The sequence below is a fragment of the Panicum hallii genome, chromosome 3 (assembly GCF_002211085.1).
Source record: "Panicum hallii strain FIL2 chromosome 3, PHallii_v3.1, whole genome shotgun sequence".
Lineage (NCBI taxonomy): Eukaryota > Viridiplantae > Streptophyta > Magnoliopsida > Poales > Poaceae > Panicum > Panicum hallii.
The window spans coordinates 56,153,084-56,175,205 of NC_038044.1; the positions used below are offsets into that span (position 1 = coordinate 56,153,084).

Below are 22,122 nucleotides of genomic sequence, written 5' to 3' on the forward strand. Positions count from 1 at the left end.
ACACAAACCAGCCCAACATGGCCCAAAACGGCCCAACCCAGCGCGGCCAACTCGCGCGCGGGGCTGCTGACCGCGCACCAGGCCGCAACCTGGGCCTGGGCCGGCAATTCAGCGCCCCGCCTGGGCCGTAAGCGGCCCGCGCGCCCGCGATTGACTGCCGGCCGTCGGATCGCATCGGGCGGCTGTCCGGGCGTTGCGGCCCGAACAAAACCCCCGCGCGACGCTTCTCCCCCGAAACCCTAGCCATTCTGTCTTCCTCCTTCGCCCGCTCCGCCCCCGGCCTCTCCTCTTTCTCCGCGTGACGGCGACCAAAGGCGACGGCGCCGCCACGGGCCTACTCGCCGGCGGGCGCGCTCGCCTGTGCGCGAGCGCGCCGCCGTCGAGTGGGCTCGCGGTGGTGAGCTAGCCCGCGCGCGAGGCGCGGTGGGGATCCCCGAGCGACGGCGCGCTCGGGATGGCTCCGTTCATCGACGGCGGAGGTGCACGGGAGCCCCTGGACCGGTTTGGTGCTGACCCGTGGAGCGTGGAGCTCCCGGTGGGAGGTAAGATCTCCTTTCTTGGCCGGGTCAAAAAATTAGGGTTAGGGTTAGGGTTGGAGATCGGGTTTGGGCTCGGGTGCGGATGTTTTTGCACCCCGAAGGGTTTGATTCTTTCTTTGCGTTCTTGTTTTGCAATTTCTTTCTCGGGTAATACTTCTCCCCTCCTTCTAATTGCTTTGTTAGATCCTTGCCCGAAACTAATTACGATTAGTGAGGCTAATCTGATACCATTGATAGATCTCCTTTGGATCTACTAATCGTGTATTAGCCCGGTAATTATCCAATAAGATAGCATTGGTCACTAATCTATATAGAAACAGAGAGAGAGAAAGAGAGAGAGAGAGATAATGCCGTACCCCCAGTGGACGACCCGGCTTCGCCGTTGTTGGCCATGGCGTTGAGGAAGTCGTGTCGGAGTCGAGGGCGAGGATGAGCGGGCGGCAGAGATGTCGACCGGAGACGATGGCGTGGACGCAGATGCGCCGGGGCTCGGTGCGGAGGCGGCGGTGGCGCTTCCCGTCGCTTCAGCGCCTCCCCTTGGATCGGATCGCTAGGGTTTTAGGTGGGGATTAGGCACGGCGGCGAACTTCGTTACCTGTGCCCCGGCCCCCACCTTCTATTTAATATGGCGCTGCGCGACGGGGGCCCACGTGCCATTGACTTGGCCGTGCGCCCCCGATCGGGGCGCGGATTCTAACGGACTCCGGATCGGTCGTTGGATCGATCCGGGTCGAGATCAATCTAACAGAGCAAGCCCATCACTACGTCCAGGCTTGTCAAGCCAGTCTTCCGATGCAAGACGGCTGGCAAGAAGAAAGTGAAAGAAGAACCATCTTCATTGGGTGATTCTTCCAATAGCACAAAATTCTGCTCATCAAAGGAGTCAATCTCCCTCGCATCAACCAGCTGCTCTTCAACATCTAGCATTACAAATCCCACCAGCTATGCAGAAGAAGAGAAATCAACTCCAGGGCCAGAAAAATCTGATGAAACATCTTCCGAGTGGTTGGGAGCAGAAGAGAAAGGTGAGTGCTCCCAGAATTCGAAGAGCAGCATTAGTGAGTATGGTTGTACCACGAGTATCAGCGATGAGAGCCAATTTGGATTGTGTAGCTATAATAACAGGCCACACATGGCAAAGGATCTGCGCTGGCTAACCATTCGTCAGTTGGCATTGCAGCAGGGATCGTTAGGTCTCGACAATTTCAAGCTTCTGAAGAGGCTTGGTTGTGGGGATATTGGGACAGTGTATCTTGCTGAGTTGGTTGATTCAGATTGCTTATTTGCTTTGAAGGTTATGGATATCGACTACCTTATTAATAGAAAGAAGATGCTACGAGCACAGGCTGAGAGGGAGATACTAGAAATACTCGATCATCCTTTCCTCCCAACTCTTTATGCACATTTTACCACAGACAATCTCTCATGCTTGGTCATGGAGTACTGTCCAGGTGGTGATTTGCACGTTCTTCGTCAAAAACAACCTGGAAGAAGCTTTCCAGAGCCAGCAGCAAGGTAAATTGCATTCAGTGCTTGATATTATTTTATATTCAGTGCATTGTAAGTCTCCATGGTTTTATCTCTTCCTTTTCTGACTTGTGCAAATTCTTCTAAAACTAAATTCGCCTGGTGATCAAGGAATGTGATGACTATACTACTCTGCATTGTCTACTTTACAAAGTTGTTATGTGATAATCTAATTTGCAATTTTCTTGTTTGGCCCCAAGATAGATTTGCATCCTTAAAGCGCCATATACAGCTGGATGAAGATTTTAGCCAACTTTCTAGCTATTCTAAATCAACATCTGTTTAGAACTTTGAAGTCGTATTGCTATCTAGCATTTTGCTTTCCTTTGAATTTCAAATATACAGATCTGCTATGTTCTTCTGCACAATAGCTATATTTTCTGGTTGATCATTCTGCTAGCATGCATTTGTACCTCTATTTTAACTGTTACGTGGGAATCTAGTGGTAGGTACCCAATTCTTGGTTTGTCAGGGATCCAATCTAATGCCCATCAGCTTGTCAAAAAAAAAATGTTATAGGCCCTTTTTTTGCTTGGCTTATATTCTTCCATATGGCGTCAATGGACAAACAGTAACAAATTACTGTTAACAGTCATCTGTAAACATAAAACTTTTTTCTTGTTTTGGTATTTTTCTACTATGTTGTACTTGTCAATTATGCAGGTCCTGTTTTCCTTGTTCTTGTACATTCATTTAGTCGTCAACTAGTGTGTTTTAGTTTGATACACTGATGGTAGTGATGAATGATTGCTTTGCAGGTTTTATGTCGCAGAAGTTCTCCTTGCTTTGGAATATCTTCACATGCTAGGTGTTATATATCGTGATCTAAAGCCAGAAAACATTCTAGTCCGTGAAGATGGGCATATAATGCTATCAGACTTTGACCTCTCACTGAGGTGCTCAGTGAATCCTGTGCTGCTTCGGTCATCCTCTGTAGCAGCAAATCACCAACCAAGGAAACTTGCAGGACCTTGTGCCTCATCCGCGCCTCCCTCGTCTGCAAGCCCTGGCTCCGCCTCATCTCCGACGGGACCTTCCTCCGCCGCTACCGCGCCTTCCACCAAACGCCTCCTCTGCTCGCCTTCCTCGCCAACATCTGCGGCAACAGAGAACCCCGCTTCATCCCCTTCCCGGCACCCACCCCCTTCAAGCCGCCGGCGTTCGTCTGCTCCCGCCGCCCGGCGGGTCATGGACTGCCGCCACGGCCGCGCCCTCCTCTTCGACATGTGGGCCGACAGCGAGGGTGCCCTCCGTCTGGGACCCCATCACGGGCGACCCGCAGGTCCTGCCCAAGCCCGACTGCAGGTACATCTCCGGCGCTGTGGTGCTCTGCGCCAGTGCCGCGGCCGGATGCGACCACCTCGACTGCCACGGGGGTCCCTTCCTGGTGGTGTGTTTGGTGTGTTTGGGCATCAGCCCGATGCCGGGCGGCGCGACGGACGCGCGTGTCTACACATCGGACGCTGGCTCGTGGGGCGCACAGGCCTCCGTTCAGTTAGGGCTTGATTCCTTGGGCAAGATGAATCCTCCAGTCGTCATTGGAGATGAAGTCTATTTCCCGCTAGACATCACTCCCAGAATTCTAATGTACAGCTTGGGTAAGGATGCCTTCTCTCTGATTGGCCCTCCGGACCTGGATGGTGATAGCGAATTTGTTCTCATGCGGACGGAGGACGGTTCGTTGGGGCTGGCTGCTGTTAGAGATTCAAACCTTTACCTTTGGTCAAGGAAGGTGAATCCAGAGGGGGTTGCAGGATGTGTAAATTGCAGGGTTATCAATCTTCAGATACTGTTTTCCATCCACAACCGTAATACAACTAGCGTGATTGGTTTCGCTGAGGGTGTTGAAGTCATCTTCATGAGCACATATGTAGGCATGTTCGCGATTGAGCTCAAGTCAGGGAAAGTGAAAAAGGTAGCCGGGCCTGAGGACTACTTTTCCGTCTTACCAGTCATGAGCTTCTACACTCCATGTTTTGTGCTATCCTTTACTATGTTTTCTTAGTTGGTTGGTTTTGGATTGTGAACAATCAGTTATTCAGTTGCAGTGTGAATATTATTTACTACTCCAATATTTCACTACATCAACATAGTGAGAACACAAGAAAACTTTCATTCCAGAGCAAACTGAACACACCTTATGTGGGTTATGTTTTACCTGTTAAGGATCATGCTTTGGTGCAATTGCTAAAACATGCTTAGAAACTTGTTTATCTGGTTTTATCCTGATACTTTTTTTTATTTGTTTTAAAATGCTCTGTTAATTTCTAGCACATCTCAAGCTCAGTCTTGTAAACCTTTGCACTATCACAGAGCTCAACATTTAGATGCTGACTTTTTCCTTCTTTCTCAACTGGGGTTTAAATGCTGAGTTGGTTAAGTGTGTTCTATCTTTTTCAGATTGTGGTAGATGCAATCACCAACATGGACTTGCTGATTTATGATATGTAACTACATAATAAGACCAACGAAATGGACGGACCATCATCTTGAGTCTGCTGCGGTTGGCTTCTTGCTGAGCCATTACGTACCTTCAAGTGGTTTCTGTTCTGCTGAGCGTGGTTGTAGTATGAATGGTACAAGTTCATTAGCGTCATTTCATCGAATTCGTCCAGATCTTCTTAGTCACAAACTATAGGTGGGTAATTAAATGCCTTTGCTGTACCAGAAAATCGCTCATCAAAATTGATTCTAGCATGCTAGTCATATGGTGTATTTTGGTAAATTCAGTTTGGTTGTTTCCTTGTGCCATCTGTTTCATACCTCTACTCTCACAATGCTACTCCTATCATCCATCATCCATGAACATGAAGATCCAGTGATTCCTTCTTCCAGAGTATATGGTACCTGAGTCCTCTACTTGATTCTTGCTTCCATAGTGTCATCCTTTCGCTCACTACTACAGTACTACTCATACGAGGAAACTGTCACTGTTCCCCAGCAAGGTCACCATTTACCTGGCAGTTGCCACGGTCTGAACCCTGAGCTTCAAAGTAGAGCATCAGAACTGATGCTTTGCTTGTAGTGATCATATGTGCGGCTTATCATGTATGCTTGTAGGGATCATATAATCTAGCATATAGAGAATGCTAGACAACTTTTGTGCTACTGCAAATTGAACGCATCCGGCTTTGGTTAGATTTGGTTTATCTAGGATCATACATTGGTGGAATCCCTATATATGCTTTCAAATAAACTTGTTGATCTTTGTGAAGAATGGGTGGCGGTTTAGTAATAGGCTATGCTTATAGGCTGTTTACTTTATCCCTTCGCTTCTTTAAGCATAGGTGGTTTATTTTTGTAATAATGGCTGGATATATTGCACTGAATATTGAACTATTCCTTTATCTAAAAAAGTAAACTTGTTGATCTGGTAGTATGATTCTGCTACATACTTTTTATATTCTTATAAAAAATAATATGTTGTTTTCTGGCGTAGCTTAACCAGAATCCCAAGCTCGGTCTTGTAATTTGTAAACCTTTAGAATTCTTTTTCTTGGAGCAGGGCATGCATTGAATATCATATTGTAAGCCTTCCGAATTATTAATAGTACAGAGCTGGACTTTTAGATGCTGAGCTTTCTTTCCCCTTCGCAATTGTTGTTTAATTTTTTTTTAAAAAAATGTTGTTTAAATTTTGATTTGGTTTAGTGCATTCTATCATTTTCAGATTGCGGTAGATTGCTATCGCCAAGGAGGACTCGCTGATTTCTGATGTTCCACTCAGCAGCAAGACCTGGCAAAACTTACGAACGCATCATCTTGAGTCTGCTGCTGTTGACTTCTTGCAGAGTCTATGTTGTGACGAGCAATTCGAGCACGAATGATGCAAGTAATTACAGTTTATTTTGTTGATTTCATCCAGGTCTTTTATTCGCAAACTTTATGCAGATCATTAAACACCATTGTAACACCAGAAAACACACACATCAAAATCAATTCAGACGAGCACGTACTGTAAAATTCAGTAAATTCCGTTTGGCTGTTTCTTACTGTCTTCCACCTGATCCGACAGTTCTTTCTTGCGGAGATCCTTCTTCCAGGGGTGAAAAAACCTCACTCTTTACTTGGAACGTTTCTAAATTGAACTCTCTGAAATCTTTTTCAAAAAAGAACTCTCTGAAAGTAAAGCATTTTTTTACGGCTTTTTTTTTCGAGATCATGCTCTAATCATTGCAAGAACATGGATGACGATGGATCTCCACAAGACTTACTTGGAAACCACGGTCTCCAAGCATCTTCAAAAGTGGAGTGGATGTTTGCTTACCTGCTTAGGGTAGACATTCCGTTAGATGCTACAAAGTGACGCGCATCTGTACTGTGGTAAGGAATGTGAATGAGCCTTCTGAAAGCTGCCATGGCCATCACTTTCTTATAAACAAATTCCATGCCTTGGGCCAAAAGGCAAGGTGGCTGCTCAGCTTTCAGTTCTGCCTGCAAGTTGTTAAATTTGGCTCCTGTAAATGTGAAAGGATGCTTTCATAACATGCCACCATCACAAACGTTTAAACTGCGTTTTCCTTTGTTTCCATAACCATATTGAATTTTAAATTAATGCAATAAGAAAAGTATCAATAGGAAAAAAACCTAGCCACCAAGAGACACAAACCTAGCCAGTAACCACCGTCTGCGGCAAACTTACATATCATGGGGGAAAAAATATTTTGCCGGACGCATTGTGGCCATTTCGGTTGCTGTAATGGTTAGGTGTTGCCCTAATCATAGCGGTGTCGGTCATGAATCACGAATGATAGCTTCTCACAGACACAAGCAAGGTCCTTGTCATACCACTGGGGCTCATCCGACAACCTGAGCCGGTTAGTTGCAGAATTGCAATCAGGCCATCTGTAAGATGAGATTGAATTGAGTTCAGAATTGCATTTTTTGCTGGCTCTGCTGAAATGCAGCTGCTACGAATGATTTTTTTTTTATTGAAAGTTGCTGCTACGAATGATGCATGCACGCTTGACAAGTGATGTTGTAGACATGTGCAAGACTGGAAGAAGCATGTGATGCTTCCATATGACCAAGTGATGTTGATGCCTTCTGCAGCAGAATCCTAGGGAGGAATCAGACAAAGGTGTACTATAGATAATACGGAGTCGTAGCAAGTTCTATTACTTTGTGACTTTTCTTGGGATTTTTCAATGCTTTGAAACTTGTTGTGGACTTTTGGGGATAAAAAAATGGTAATTTTTTAATTTATCAAATGGATATCGTTTGATCTGAAACAATATGCTTTTGTACAATAAAATTGGTTTCATCAAATCGTAAATTTCAGCTGGAGCTAAATTATGCATGAAATTGCATGTGGAGAAATTCCAATATAAATGAAGAAAAAATGATTATATTACCCTACTTGTAATAACTCATCATGCAATGAAATGCTGTTGCCAGGAATCCATCAGTTTCAGTAGTCAGCCAAATAAAAAAGGAGCAGCACAGGTTCATGCAAAATACGAGTAAAATGTACTGGAGCATCCAATTGGAACCAATTCATATGCAGCAGCAATGATAATAGCATAAGCTCTGCTTATTCTTTTCAATTTAGTGATGCTATTGACAGGGACAGCAGTTACTGAAATACAAGAATCTACATGTACACCCCCAGCCTTTGGCTACTCAAAGAAAAAAATGTAGACTCTATGGGAGGAAATAGTGCTAAACTGTACCAGGGCCTCACTAAAAAACTTCAAATTCCAGGTCCTCAGAGTTACTTCTAAACTCGAGGCACTTGCCTTCTTTCTTCTTCCGCTCTTTCGCAAGAGTCACGACATTGCAAGGTTGTGTTTCTGGCGGAGCAGCGGACCGTATCAGGGCCCAATTCAAGCCTTCAAAGAAAGGATGCTGCTTGATCTCAGCAGCTCCTCTCAACGATCCAAGTCTGTTCTCAGGCTCCTTCACCAGCAAACCTCTGATGAGGTCTTTGGCGTTGCTACTCACAGCTGGATTGTCCGGGAACCGGAGATTCTGTGAGACCACATTTGCCAATGTTTCATCATTCCCAGGTCCTCTGAAGGGTGTCTTGCCATATAATAGTTCATAAAGGAAGACACCAAAGGTCCACCAGTCAACAGCGCTTCCATGGCCATCCCCTTTGATGATTTCTGGTGCAAGGTACTCATGCGTGCCAACAAAGGAATTTGAGCGTGCATCAATAGGCTCTACAACAAGCTGAGGGAGCCTTTTCTGGGAAGATTTAGGCTTCCGAGGCTTTGGAATTGATGGTAGACGTGGTGTGAAGCAAGATGTTTGGGCACAAGAGGGCTGCTGGAGGCATGATGAATTGATGCAGTAGTTCTCTGCACAAGGTCCTGCAAGTTTCCTTGGTTGGTGATTTGCTGCTACGGAGGATGACCGAAGCAGCACAGGATTCACTGAGCACCTCAGTGAGAGGTCAAAGTCTGATAGCATTATATGCCCATCTTCACAGACTAGAATGTTTTCTGGCTTTAGATCACGATATATAACCCCTAGCATGTGAAGATATTCCAAAGCAAGGAGAACTTCTGCGACATAAAACCTGCAAAGCAATCATTCATCACTACCATCAGTGTATCAAACTAAAACACACTAGTTGACGACTAAATGAATGTACAAGAACAAAGAAAACAGGACCTGCATAATTGACAAGTACAACATAGTAGAAAAATAAAAACAAGAAAAAAGTTTTATGTTTACAGATGACTGTTAACAGTAATTTGTTACTGTTAGTCCATTGACGCCATATGGAAGAATATAAGCCAAGCAAAAAAAGGGCCTATAACATTTTTTTTGACAAGCTGATGGGCATTAGATTGGATCCCGGACAAACCAAGAATTGGGTACCTACCACTAGATTCCCATGTAACAGTTAAAATAGAGGTACAAATGCATGCTAGCAGAATGATCAACCAGAAAATATAGCTATTGTGCAGAAGAACATAGCAGATCTGTATATTTGAAATTCAAAGGAAAGCAAAATGCTAGATAGCAATGCGACTTCACAGTTCTAAACAGATGTTGATTTAGAATAGCTAGAAAGTTGGCTAAAATCTTCATCCAGCTGTATATGGCGCTTTAAGGATGCAAATCTATCTTGGGGCCAAACAAGAAAATTGCAAATTAGATTATCACATAACAACTTTGTAAAGTAGACAATGCAGAGTAGTATAGTCATCACATTCCTTGATCACCAGGCGAATTTAGTTTTAGAAGAATTTGCACAAGTCAGAAAAGGAAGAGATAAAACCATGGAGACTTACAATGCACTGAATATAAAATAATATCAAGCACTGAATGCAATTTACCTTGCTGCTGGCTCTGGAAAGCTTCTTCCAGGTTGTTTTTGACGAAGAACGTGCAAATCACCACCTGGACAGTACTCCATGACCAAGCATGAGAGATTGTCTGTGGTAAAATGTGCATAAAGAGTTGGGAGGAAAGGATGATCGAGTATTTCTAGTATCTCCCTCTCAGCCTGTGCTCGTAGCATCTTCTTTCTATTAATAAGGTAGTCGATATCCATAACCTTCAAAGCAAATAAGCAATCTGAATCAACCAACTCAGCAAGATACACTGTCCCAATATCCCCACAACCAAGCCTCTTCAGAAGCTTGAAATTGTCGAGACCTAACGATCCCTGCTGCAATGCCAACTGACGAATGGTTAGCCAGCGCAGATCCTTTGCCATGTGTGGCCTGTTATTATAGCTACACAATCCAAATTGGCTCTCATCGCTGATACTCGTGGTACAACCATACTCACTAATGCTGCTCTTCGAATTCTGGGAGCACTCACCTTTCTCTTCTGCTCCCAACCACTCGGAAGATGTTTCATCAGATTTTTCTGGCCCTGGAGTTGATTTCTCTTCTTCTGCATAGCTGGTGGGATTTGTAATGCTAGATGTTGAAGAGCAGCTGGTTGATGCGAGGGAGATTGACTCCTTTGATGAGCAGAATTTTGTGCTATTGGAAGAATCACCCAATGAAGATGGTTCTTCTTTCACTTTCTTCTTGCCAGCCGTCTTGCATCGGAAGACTGGCTTGACAAGCCTGGACGTAGTGATGGGCTTGCTCAAGATTGGGACTCTGGGAGAGCCATCAGCAGTAGCTGCAAAAACTTTACTTCCTAATTTACCATTTTCCACCAAGGAACTTTCACTATCAATAGGGTCACCACTAATGACATCTTGGATTCTGATCTTCCGAATCTCAGCTGAGGTTGAAGACACAGAACGGATAGAGGTGACTGCACTTCCATCAGCTGTCTCGAATTCACAGTCTTCACTGAACTCGCTCGTACCTCTAGATGAACTCTTATCCATCTTCTCTGGAGTGATCGATATTTCAATCAGGTTCATCTTTTCATCATCATGCAGAAGACCCTCAGTACTACTTTGGACCATCAAAGAGGCATAGAGCCTGTGGATAGTCCCAGCTTCAGATGAACTTGAAGATCCAGGTGACATCGACATCCTCTTCATTGCAGCCATTTCTGATGCCTGGGAAATGCATAGCCTTCTCAGTGCCTGCTTCATATTAACAGTCTTGGAGGATATCCCAATGCCTGCATTTTGAGACAACCCTGACCTAGCTGGTTTCTTGAGAACACTCTTTCCCAGCACATCTCCACCTGTACTGGCAGGACTAAGCGCCCGGCGGAAGGTCCTGCTATCAATAGCTTTAAGAAGCTGGTCGAGGTCATCTTCCACAGGATAATCATGACATTTGCTGCGTTTCTCCTCATCCCTGAGTTTAATATGCAGCAAGCTGGATCCACCAATGGGCGCACTGTCGAATTCTTCCTCGATGGACTCCACTATCTCGGAGCTACAGCCGGACGACCCCATGGCTCCAGCAGACCGATTCAACACTGACAGACAAGGAGTACGTCAACTCAGCCTGTCGCCGGCAGGGACATCCGAAGCAGGCAAGTCATACTACAATACCTGCACCTTTCACTGAGACGTCATCCGAGATTAGAGCCCCAGGGAACTCCCAGGAAAGGAGGCCTTTTTTATAACTAGTGCAGCAACCAGTGGCCACCCTGCAAAGATCATGAGATCCAGAGTTAGTGATTGAGACATGGCAACAGCTACATCTTCCAAATCAAAAGGAATTATACAAAAGAAATTGAGAGGCGAGCGCTGAGCAAAGCTATATATTCGTGCAAGCGCATGATTAAATATTTTTATGCACATATAAATTTACTAAGAATTTTAGAAAGGAGCAATTTAACCTTAAATTGCAAATCAATTTGATGGCTCGCAAAATTCAAACAATTTTTTTTGAAATCTCGGACTTCTGCACAAATTAAACACTGCAGAAAGATCTGGGATGTTACACGCCTCTCCCAAACTAGGACAGTCAAATCTTAAAAAACCCGCCAAAGCAAGTGGAAAAATTGGAACTTTTTTGCTCAAGAAATACACCAAGCATGACTCCTGATCCAGGCGGCGGCGGCGAGGCCAGGCCGCATTTCGCGGAAGCCACTAGGAACTCCGTCGGAGTAGCGAATTCGCGTGTAATCTGAGCACGGACGCGCCCAAGGACCAGATTTGGGATGGGGAAAACGGCCGAAGAGCGGAGCTGAAGCTTACCAAGAAATGCCGGCCCGGATCTCCAAGCTGGGACTGGGGAGGAGAGGCCGCGGCGGCCCAGTGGAGCCGGGGGAGTCGGGTCTTGGGGAGACGAGCTCGGCGGCTGCTGCTCTTGGGAATGGCGGCTTTGGAGAAGACGTAGAGCGAGAGGGAAGGGAGCGAGAGAGAGAGGGAGGAGAGAGAAGGTGTAGAGAGAGAGAGAGAGAGAGGAGACGGGGGTGCGCCCCACGAAGACGAATCGGCCTAAAAGGGAATCCAGGATCCTCTGTGCAGAGGCCAGGGGTGGCACCGCCCGCGGCCGTTTCGGCGCGTCCTCAGCCATCCGATCGTTGATCAGAACGGCTAGGATTATTTATTAGGGTACGGGAACTTGGACGGTGCCACCGCCCACTGGCAGGGCAGTTACCTTTCATTTTTGCCTGCTCTCATTTGTGGGTAGGTAAATGAATGCCGAAACTGGAAGTCTGAACTGAACTAATTTTTTCCCAAATTATTTTGGTCAAAAATGCACATTATTTGTTGCGTTGGTATTTTAGCTTCTAATTTCTAGAAATCAAAATAACAAGACTAATGGATCTATGAGATTATATTATTATATACAGCAAAAGAGCAAACAATGGGCGTGTGATCTCGACTATTCATTGTACCTAGCCACCATTCCAATCAAGAAGTAAGCTTCGGGCATGACCTTCTGTGATCTTTAATCCTTCATTTTCTCTGATATTCTGCCTCCAACTATGACTATCATCATCCAGAATCACAGAATCATAACAACAAAGCTGTCAATAAGGTGATGAGGATTATGCACCCTTATGCTACCACACACCTATCTGGATAAGGAGGATTATGCACCCTTATGACACATGTTATAAAACACACTTATATATGGATATAGATCCATTTCCTCACAAAAAAGGAGGCATAGATCCACATTATGAACTCCAACAGCTCGTAAACATGATAAAAATTATATACGTAGATGCAACCATGTTCAATCTTCAGCTAAATATTTAAAAAGATTTCCGATAAATGAGCTATCGGCGCCATGTGATTGCTAAGCATCACAAGTTACTTGCAAGTGTCTCTTTCAAAAGAAGTTGCTTGCATATGGTGCAAAAGATCTTGACCAAAATGCTGGATTTTTGGTAGACTTTTTTTGGGGGGGGGGGGGGGGGGGGGGTTAGGTTTGCGGTTTGGTACACTTGAGAATATAATAGGGCAAATAAGTTGATTTTCTAAAAAAGAGAGAGGGAGGGAGTGGAGAGAGGAAAAAATCGGATCTTATTGTTAGCCTAAGCAGTAAACGTTAAACGTTAAACAGTCAGTCACCTACCATTTAGCTATTTATAAACTTATTCGGACTAAACGGTCATTTAAACGAGTTAAACGGTCATTAAATGGGGGTAAACGGCTGATTAAACGGACACATTAAACGGACACAGCTAGTCACTATGTAGCATGTACACGGTGTGTACACGGGCTAAATAGCCGTGTAGGCGAATAATGTGGAAGACCCAATATCAACATGAGAACCTATGTGCTGGACACTATCAAGTTGTGCATTGGGAGTGAGGTGATATTTTTCTAATAAATGGAGAACAAATATGATAGGTTGAGAAGAGAGGGGAAGTTTAATAGAAATCTGCACCAAGATATTATGGGTTGTTGAGCGTAGTTTTTAAAGGTGGTGTCTTGAGAATATGGCAACATGGACACTATCCATAGACACCATGGGTTGGGATTGCCCTAAGAGACCAGTACAACCATTGAATACCTTTGTACATGTAGTAGGTTACCACAACATATATATGGGTCAGACAATATATGTTAGCTACTGCCGGCTTCATACACCTATGAATGGTAACGGATCATGGTCCGAGTGCTCTTTTCACAATCCAACTTGATCTTTAAGCTTAAAATTGTATAAGATTAGAGCCTGAACTTTTTAGAGCCTGGCTTATTATCTAGGCTAAAATTTAACACTTTTACTACCCTATGTATACCCCTTCCGCATAAATGGTTGTCCTTTCAAACATGGACAGAGCTTTGATTTGATCAAAGATTTTAGGTTAGTCCATTTTGAAACATAATGAAATTGTAATACCATGATAGTAAGTTATAAATACAAATCTAGAAAAGGACAAACCTAACTAGTCACCTTAAAAGTAAATCTCCATATCCTAGTATTACTTTCGTATATTTGCTGGTCATGCATCTAAATATTTACAAAGATACCATTCGTGGAATTAATTTTTCCCTGATCTGACACCAAATAGTAGTAATCCCATCGTTTAAATGTTGCCTAGATCTTGAGTCGCTTTAGCTGGCAAATAGGCACATGCATAAATAAATAAATAAATATGCATATAAATACAAGCGGTTTTTATTTTGCAGTATGTATTTGTATCTATTGTATGTAAAGGTACGATTTTGCTAAGGCTGTGTTTGGATCCTCTAGCTCATGATTAGCTAGATAAATTAGCTATTAGGGATCCAAACAGATCAGCTAATGAAGTAATTAATTACCCATGGCTAAATTTACCTATAATATTTTATTAGCTGATTGAACCCAGCTAATTCTAAGTAATGTTTAAATTTCTTTTTACCCCTGATCCACTCATCTCTTTCCTCTGAATTCAGTGTTAAAAAATATAGAGGTAGCATGGTCTATTTATATGAAAGATTAGCAAATTAGCTGATGGATCCAAACACACCAGCTAATAATTAGCGCTAATCTTTAATTATTTAATAGAAACTATTATCAATAAACTAGCTAATTATTGTTTGGGAAGGATCCGAACGGACCTAATTTGTTGACCTCACGGGACGGATACTTGTGTGAGAGTGAGTGTGAAACAAAAGGGCTGACGCGTACGTCGAAGAATAATGTGAGAGTGGTGCCGCGACGACAATGCTACGTGAAAAGCGAATCTTAGTCGGTAACGGCAACGACCGGTGGTGATTGATGGATCCATGGACGGACGCCGGTTTGGTGGTGGATTGGTTGAAGAATGCGCATCGGTTTATTTGCTTGCTTTCATTAGCCGGGGATACTTTGTGGCAGCGAATTAAGAATGGCAGCTTGGCGTCGGTCGTCGCTAACCATGTAACCAATCCACTGATTAGCATGCGTCCGTTTCTTTTGTGCCACGGATAAGATTAGTTTCTGTTGGTTAGGCTTTAACTGTACTGATTAGCCGGCGTTCGCTGGAATTCAATCATGAGGTGCAAGCATTCAACATCAGCAAGCAATTCAGAGTAGTACTGTATTACCTCTTGAACATCCCTAATGGCCATTACAAACCTTTCTTAATCCCGGGCTCATGTGGTGCAAGTCAAGTGGTGGAGCTTGAGCTAAATTTTAGAGGCGCCAATATGAGAGGATAAGTGAAATTTAACCATGCTAGGTCAGTAAAATATGTAGGCTCCACCTTAAAAAAACATGCACAACACTATGCTAAGACATTTCCCATCCTAGCTTCCGCTTCCAAAGCGTGCATGATAGCAGGCTATGGGTCCGCTTGCATCTAGGAGCAAAAATTAGCTAAGCATAGGCCAAAACTAGCTAAGCATAGGCCAAAATTAGCTAACTCCTCAACTAAAGTTTAATCCATTAGATCCAAACCCAAGCCAACTAAAGTTTTGTCTAAACTTTAGTTTTAGTCCATCCAAACAGACCCTAAGACATTCCCCGCTCTATGCAGAAGTGCTAATCCAGATGCAAGATTCTCATAATGCTTGGGTTTACGCTTTCGAGTTGTTTGAATTATAGGAAAATCTTATAGGAGGTCCACCGGTCCGCCGGCGGCCGGGGCAACCAGGAGGTCCACCAGCCCCCACACGGGCAGGCAACCAACAACTCATGGGACCGCAAGGCGGAGGCCACCCCCGAAGGCCGAGGGCACCGCAACTTGTGAGGAGTCATAGTTGGGACCGCAAGGCGGAGGCCACCCCCGGAGGCCGAGGGCACCGCAACTTGTGAGGAGTCATCAACGGTAACTGCGACGCTAGGGACATCATCCAATCAAAACGCCAGGAGCGCGGCAACCACGAGGACAATGATCGCTTCCTAGCTTTCACCCTAGGATCACCCAACATGAGTACCATAGAGAGTTCAAGCCGGTTTGCAACACCAAGTACGACGGCAAGCAAGACCCACGCCAATGGCTGTGCAGCTACTCGACGACCATTGAAGTATCGGGCGGATCCAACACCATCAAAGCTATATGCCTCCCCATGGCATTGGAATCAGCACCACTCACCTGGCTTGAGAGCCTCAAGCCAGACTCCATCGACTCCTGGGAGGACTTGAAGCGGGTTTTCGTCGATTACTTCTAGGGCTCCATGCTTCGGGCAGGTATTCATCACGACTTGTCTCAATGCAAGCAGGAGCAGAACAAGACCCTGAGGTCCTACACCCGACGCTTCTTCAACACCCGCGCCACCATCGCCAACATCTGCGATGAGGACGTTATCGACTGCTTCCAAAATGGCTTCGTGAGCGGCACCTCTACCGCGACTTTGGACACAACCGGCCCAACAACATCGTGGAACTCCCGACATGATGCAGCGATGGGCTGACCAGAGGACCAGGAATGCGACCGCTAACCCAAGTGGAACAACGACAACAAGGGCAAGCGGAACAAAGACAATCGCTCTGACAAAGGTCAGCGGGACTACTTGGGATCCTCCCGAAAGCGCAAGCCAGATGATCTCGTCGCGACTGTTGACCGCAATCGCTGAGGCAAGAAGTCAGGGAACCAGCAGGAGAAGTTCGACAAGATCCTGCACAAGCAATGCCCGATGCACCCGAAGTCCAAGCACACACTGTTTGAGTGTGTCAGCCTCCGCAAGTCCTTAAACGCGCCTCTTCCGACAAGGACGCGAAGAAGAAGGACAAGGAGGAGGATGAGGGAGACAAGTCGGAGGCGCAGGGTTACCAACACCCGACGAACGTCGTCAACTTCATCTTCGGTGGCGACTCTGGCTTCCCTACCAAGCGAGCATAGAAGCTCACTTTGCATGAGATCATGGCTATCGAGCCATCCATGAAGTGACCCCTGAGATACAGCAAGGTCCCGATCTCTTTCTCTAGAGAGGATCAGTGGACCAGCTTCTCCGTGAGCCAGGAAAATTTCCGCTCGTACTGGATCCTGTGGTGGCAGGCTCACAACTCACACGAGTACTCATCGATGGCGGGAGCGGTCTCAACCTACTCTTCGTGAGTACACTGAAGAAGATGGGGTTGGACATCTCCAACATGCTCGTCCCCAGCAAGTCTTCTTTCTACGGCATCATCCCAGGGTACTCGGCCACACCGGTTGGCTCGATAACGCTACCAGTTACCTTTGGGACAAAAGGACAACTACCGCACGGGGTACGTCAAGTTCGAGGTGGCGAACTTCGAGTCATCATACCACGCCATCCTCGGCACACCTACTATGGCCAAGTTCATGGCTGTACCCCACTATGTCTACCAGCCACTCAAGATGCCAGGCAAGATAGGGGTGCTGACCTTCCGCGGCAATTTGAAGAAGTCATACGACTACGACCAAGCGGCAACTTGAAGAAGTCATACGACTGCGACCAAGAGGCCATCGAGTACGCCTCGTCTACACATGTGCCAGATGCTTCAGCTGAAGTATTCACGGCTATGCAGCAGCTCCACCAGTCATAGATGGTGATTCCGACTAAGAAGTCGAGCCGATCCACGGTGAAGCCCACCAATGACGTCAGCGTGAAATCCATCCAACTGCAGGAGGGCGACCTATCCAAGACAACCCTGATCGGAGTAGGGCTGAGCGACAAATAGGAAAGTGGCTCATCAACTTTCTTTGGGCTAACTGAGACATAGTTGCGTGAAAGCCAGCAGATGTCCTAGGGGTGCCCAAGGAGCTGATTGAGCACTCCTTAAACATCGATAAAAAAAGCCATCCCGAAGAAGCAGCGACTACGCCGATTCGCTTAAGATAAGAGGGAGGCCATCAAGAAAGAGTTAGTGAAACTACTCACGGCTGACTTCATCAAAGAAGTTTACCACCCAGAGTGGCTAGCTAATCCTGTACTTGTTTTGAAAAAGAACAATAATGAATGGAGGATGTGTGCGGATTATAACAATCTCAGCAAACACAACATAAAGGATTCCGTCAAGCTCCCACGCATTGACCAAGTCATCGACTCTACCGCTAGTTGTGTCCTGCTCCCCTTCCTTGATTGCTACTCAGGCTACCATCAAATTTCCCTCAAGGAAGAATATCAGATCAAGACAATGTTCATCACCCTGTTTGGAGCATATGCCTACACGACTATGTTCTTCGGGTTGAAGAAAGCAGGAGCCACCTATTAGTGAGCCATCCAAATATGCTTCACTGACCAGCTACATCGCAATGTTGAAACCTACATGGACGACGTGGTCGTTAAGACCAGAAGCCATGATGAGTTCATCTCAGATCTCGAGGAAACCTTCAGGAGCTTGCGCAAGTTCAAGTGGAAGCTCAACCCGACTAAGTGTGTCTTCAGTGTACCGTCAGGGAAACTACTCGGGTTTATCGTCAGTCACCGAGGAATTGAAGCTAACCCGGAGAAGATCACCGCCATCACAACCATGGAAGCTCCAAAGACAATTAAAGATGTCCAGAAGCTAACAGGCTGTATGGCGGCCCTCAATAGATTCATCTCAAAACATGGGGCACGGGGACTACCCTTCTTCAAGCTTCTGAAGCGGCAAGACAAGTTCCAGTGGAATGAAGAGGCAGAGCAGGCTCTAACAGATCTCAAGCATCATCTGCAGACACCTCCTATCCTCACAGCTCCATTGCCAGGTGAAAACCTGTTACTTTACATCGCTGCGACTACTCACGTAATCAGCATAGCTATTATGGTGGAGCACTCTAAGGAAGGCCATGCCTTTGGTGCATAGAGGCTAGTGTATTGCGTCAACAAAGTCCTTTCTGAATCCAAGGTTCGTTATCCTTCGATTCAAAAACTTCTCTATGCAATACTCATCACATTTAGGAAGCTCTGCCACTTCTTCGACGAATACCAGATCTTAGTTGTCACTGATTTCCTATTGGCGGATATACTTCACAATCAAGATGCCACTGAACGTATTTCCAAATTGGGCAGTGGAACTGGGGGCTCTCAGCATCGATTTCAATCCACGTACAACCATCAAGTCACAAGCACTAGTTGATTTCATGGTGGAGTAGTGAGAAAACCAAATTGTGGCTCCAGCTAGTGTGCCAGAGCATTTGGTGATGTACTTCAACGGTTCACTCAAGCTCGGAGGCAGCAGCGCAGGAATCTTTTTCATCTCACCCAAAGGAGAACAACTCAAATACGTACCATAAATACTATTTAAGGTATCAAACAACGAAGCCGAGTATGAGGCACTATTGCACGGGCTACGCCTGGCAGTCTCCCTTGACATCGAGCAATTACTTATCTACGATGACTCCTTGCTAGTGGTTCAATAAGTCAACAAGGACACCATGGATGCGTATGTCATGGATATACGCAAATTGGAGAATAAGTTCTTGGGCCTGGAGATTCACCACGTGATCCGAGACAACAACGTGGGGGCTAATGTACTCTCGAAGTTGGGCTCTGATGGAGCAGACATCCCTCCGGGAGTATTCGTCCATGAGTTACACCACCCGTCCATCAAGAAACCAGATCAAGCTACCATTGGTTAGGGTCAAACTGAACCTGACCGAGAGGTCATGATGATCGAGGTTGATCGAGGTTCATCAAAGATCAGAAACTACCCCCCGGCATCGACGAAAAGAGTGCTGAGGCTGCACGCATCATCAGGCGAAGCAAAGGATATGTTTTGGTCGGCGACAAGATATACAAGCATGGATCAGCAATAGGGGTACTCATAAGTGTGTCCTCATCGAGGAGGGCAAAGACATACTTAGAGATCCATGAAGGCACCTGTGGCAACCATGCGGCGTCACGTATAGTAGTCGGGAAAGCATTCATATCAGGGTTTGACTGGCCAACGGCTTTGGCAGACGCCGAAGACCTCATTCGTCGGTGTACCAACTGTCAGGTTTTTGGCAAGCAAGCTCACATCTTGGCGCACGACCTCATCACCATACCACCTTCCTGGTCGTTCGCATGCTGGGGCTAGACATGATTGGGCCTGTAACAACAGCGCCATGAGGTTTTACTCATGTGTTGGTAGCTATCGACAAGTTTACAAAGTGGATCGAGTACAAACCGATTACAAAGCTCTCAACAGACAGAGTAGTCGACTTTATGTGCGACATCCTGCATCGGTTCTGCTTCCCCAATACTATCATCACAGACCTGAGATCAAACTTCCACTCTTACGAGTTCTAGGAATTATGTGAGAATAGTGCCATTGAGGTCAAGTACGTTTCGGTGGCTCACCCGCGGGCCAATGGCCAGGTTGAGCATGCTAACAGCCTTGATGGATTGAAGAAAAGACTCTATGACGCGAATGACAAAAAGGTGGCAAGTGGATCCACGAGTTACCACTAGTCGTTTGGGGGCTTCGCACTCAACCAAGCAAAGCAACACGATAGTCACCCTTCTTTTTCATCTATAGGTCAGAAGCTATCCTCCCTGCGGACATCATGAGGCAATCTCCAAGATTGGAGATGTACGAAGAAGGCGAGGCTGATGGGCCGAGACAACTAGAGCTGGACTCGGCAGAAGAAGTTAGATGCAATGCTCTAGTTCAGTCAGCCTACTACCTGCAAGGCGTCTGACGCTACCACGACCGCAACGTCCACGAGAGATCGTTCAACATTGGTGATTCAGTCCTTCGTTGCATCCAAGATGAGACTGGGATCCACAAGCTCAACTCGCAATGGGAAGGGCCCTTCATCTTCTCCAGAGTTACAAGACCTGGGTCGTATCAACTACAGTACCCTGATGGCTAGGAGGTTTCGAACTCCTAAAATATCGAGTGCCTACTACGTTTGTACCCCTAGATAACTTGTACACAAAGTTGTCAGCTACAGCGCAGCATTTTTTTATCAATAAAGAGTTGGTTTGGTACCCAAACGACTACTTTTGCCACTCAGCTAGATTGTAAAACTCGGAGGCTCAGGCCATGAGTACTAACAATGGGCTAACTACGCTAAGTCACTAGGAGCGCATGGAGGCTACCACCATGAGTTCCACCTAAACGACTACTATCCACTAGCTAGTCTGGCTAAGCTGCAAAAGCTATTTGCACATGACCCGATTACTTCGAGTACTACCCTATACAGTTCACCAGATCTACTTGGTCAAGTCACTACGAGAACGTTGTAGAGGTCACCACGTCTATAACCATAAGCAATCCAGAGTGTCGCACGATGCGGATAAATCCTGATTTTGCTCAAAACCCTTGTGAGGGGCTAACTATCAAATGCCAAGTTATTGACTACCTCTAGAGTCGTTGCACTCTGAGTAGCTTAACCCACGCATATCGAGTCTTTTTAAAGTCCTACGATTGATAGTACCACACGAGTACTCCGTACAATCAACAGGCATAATACATCATATATTACAAGACATGATAGTTGTTTTGACTACTACAGGCAATTAGAACAAGTCCTCACGCATGTCATCAACTATCTTGTAAGCCACAGGCTCTACCTCCTGATAGTACATGCTGAATTGCTTCTCCGTACAGCCTTCAACAGCACCATCTACACGTGGTTTCACGTCCATGTCTAGTTGATATGACTTGACCAGCCCCAAGACATGTGCCAACACCACCTTGGCTGTCCCTGATGTGTAGCCGACAATACTTCGCGGAGCATCACGAAGACGCCCTAGCAAGGTACTGTCTACGGTGGGATCCATCATCTCGGCTACACTGTGTGCAGCGGTCTCGAGCTCGTCGAGTTCTTTTTGTTTCCACTCCTTGTCACAATTCAAGGACTGGTTCATCTGCATGTTGGCCACTAGCTGCTTGTCTGCATCTTGGAGCTGCTTGACGATAACTTTGTGCTCTTCAGTAAGATCTGCATAATTCATTTGAAACCTTTCAAAGGTTTGCTGTAGGCATTCCTTTTCCTCTGAAAGGTGATATATATCACACTTCCAGTCAGTAAGGGCTTTGTCTACTCTATAAGTTCTGCGGAAATTAAAGGGCAAAGTACTCAGCTAGACTAAACAAAATGACTACTCTATGTAAGGCTACAACTCGGGAGATGGGCTGGATTCACTTACTTTCATTCTCAGCAGCTAAGTTCTTGACCTTCTTTAGAGACGCATCATACTTCCGCTGAATGTCCATAATCTGGTTCTGATACGAAGTTATGACGCTGTCAAGCCGTTGCTAGAGCTGGGAGTTCTTCTGTTTCTCTTCAGCGAGTTGTTTCTCCAGGAACTCAATTTGATGGAGCCCTCACCGATGGCCCTCAGTATCTGTGACTTCTCCTTAGAGTGTTGGATTACGTCCTACTCAGCAGATGACATAATGTCAACATACAACAATCAGTAACTTTTATA

At 45.7% G+C, this 22,122-nt stretch overlaps 2 protein-coding genes across 2 annotated transcripts; one reads left to right on the forward strand and one right to left on the reverse strand.

Annotated features, from left to right (window-relative positions):
* The first annotated feature begins 1,330 nt into the window (after positions 1 to 1,330).
* LOC112885520 (probable serine/threonine-protein kinase DDB_G0290859) lies at positions 1,331 to 4,071 on the forward strand. Its single transcript, XM_025951123.1, is given in 3 exon segments — positions 1,331 to 2,054; positions 2,825 to 3,317; positions 3,319 to 4,071. Coding segments are annotated over 3 exon segments (1,629 nt in total). The 5' UTR covers positions 1,331 to 1,671.
* Positions 4,072 to 7,542: 3,471 nt separating this feature from the next.
* LOC112887510 (serine/threonine-protein kinase D6PKL1-like) lies at positions 7,543 to 11,826 on the reverse strand. The gene is made up of 3 exons (XM_025953698.1): positions 11,647 to 11,826; positions 9,356 to 11,093; positions 7,543 to 8,589 (listed from the first exon to the last, which is right to left on the reverse strand). Exons 2-3 carry the CDS (start codon positions 10,894 to 10,896, stop codon positions 7,749 to 7,751), a joined length of 2,382 nt encoding a protein of 793 aa, XP_025809483.1. The 5' UTR covers positions 10,897 to 11,093; positions 11,647 to 11,826; the 3' UTR covers positions 7,543 to 7,748.
* Between the last annotated feature and the right edge of the window lie 10,296 nt (positions 11,827 to 22,122).

Coding starts and splice junctions, on each gene's coding strand:
- LOC112887510 (XM_025953698.1), bottom strand. CDS start 10,896: ATGGGGTCGTCCGGCTGTAGCTCCGAGATAGTGGAGTCCATCGAGGAA. Junction 8,590..9,355: donor TTTCCAGAGCCAGCAGCAAG/GTAAATTGCATT, acceptor ATTGCTTTGCAG/GTTTTATGTCGCAGAAGTTC.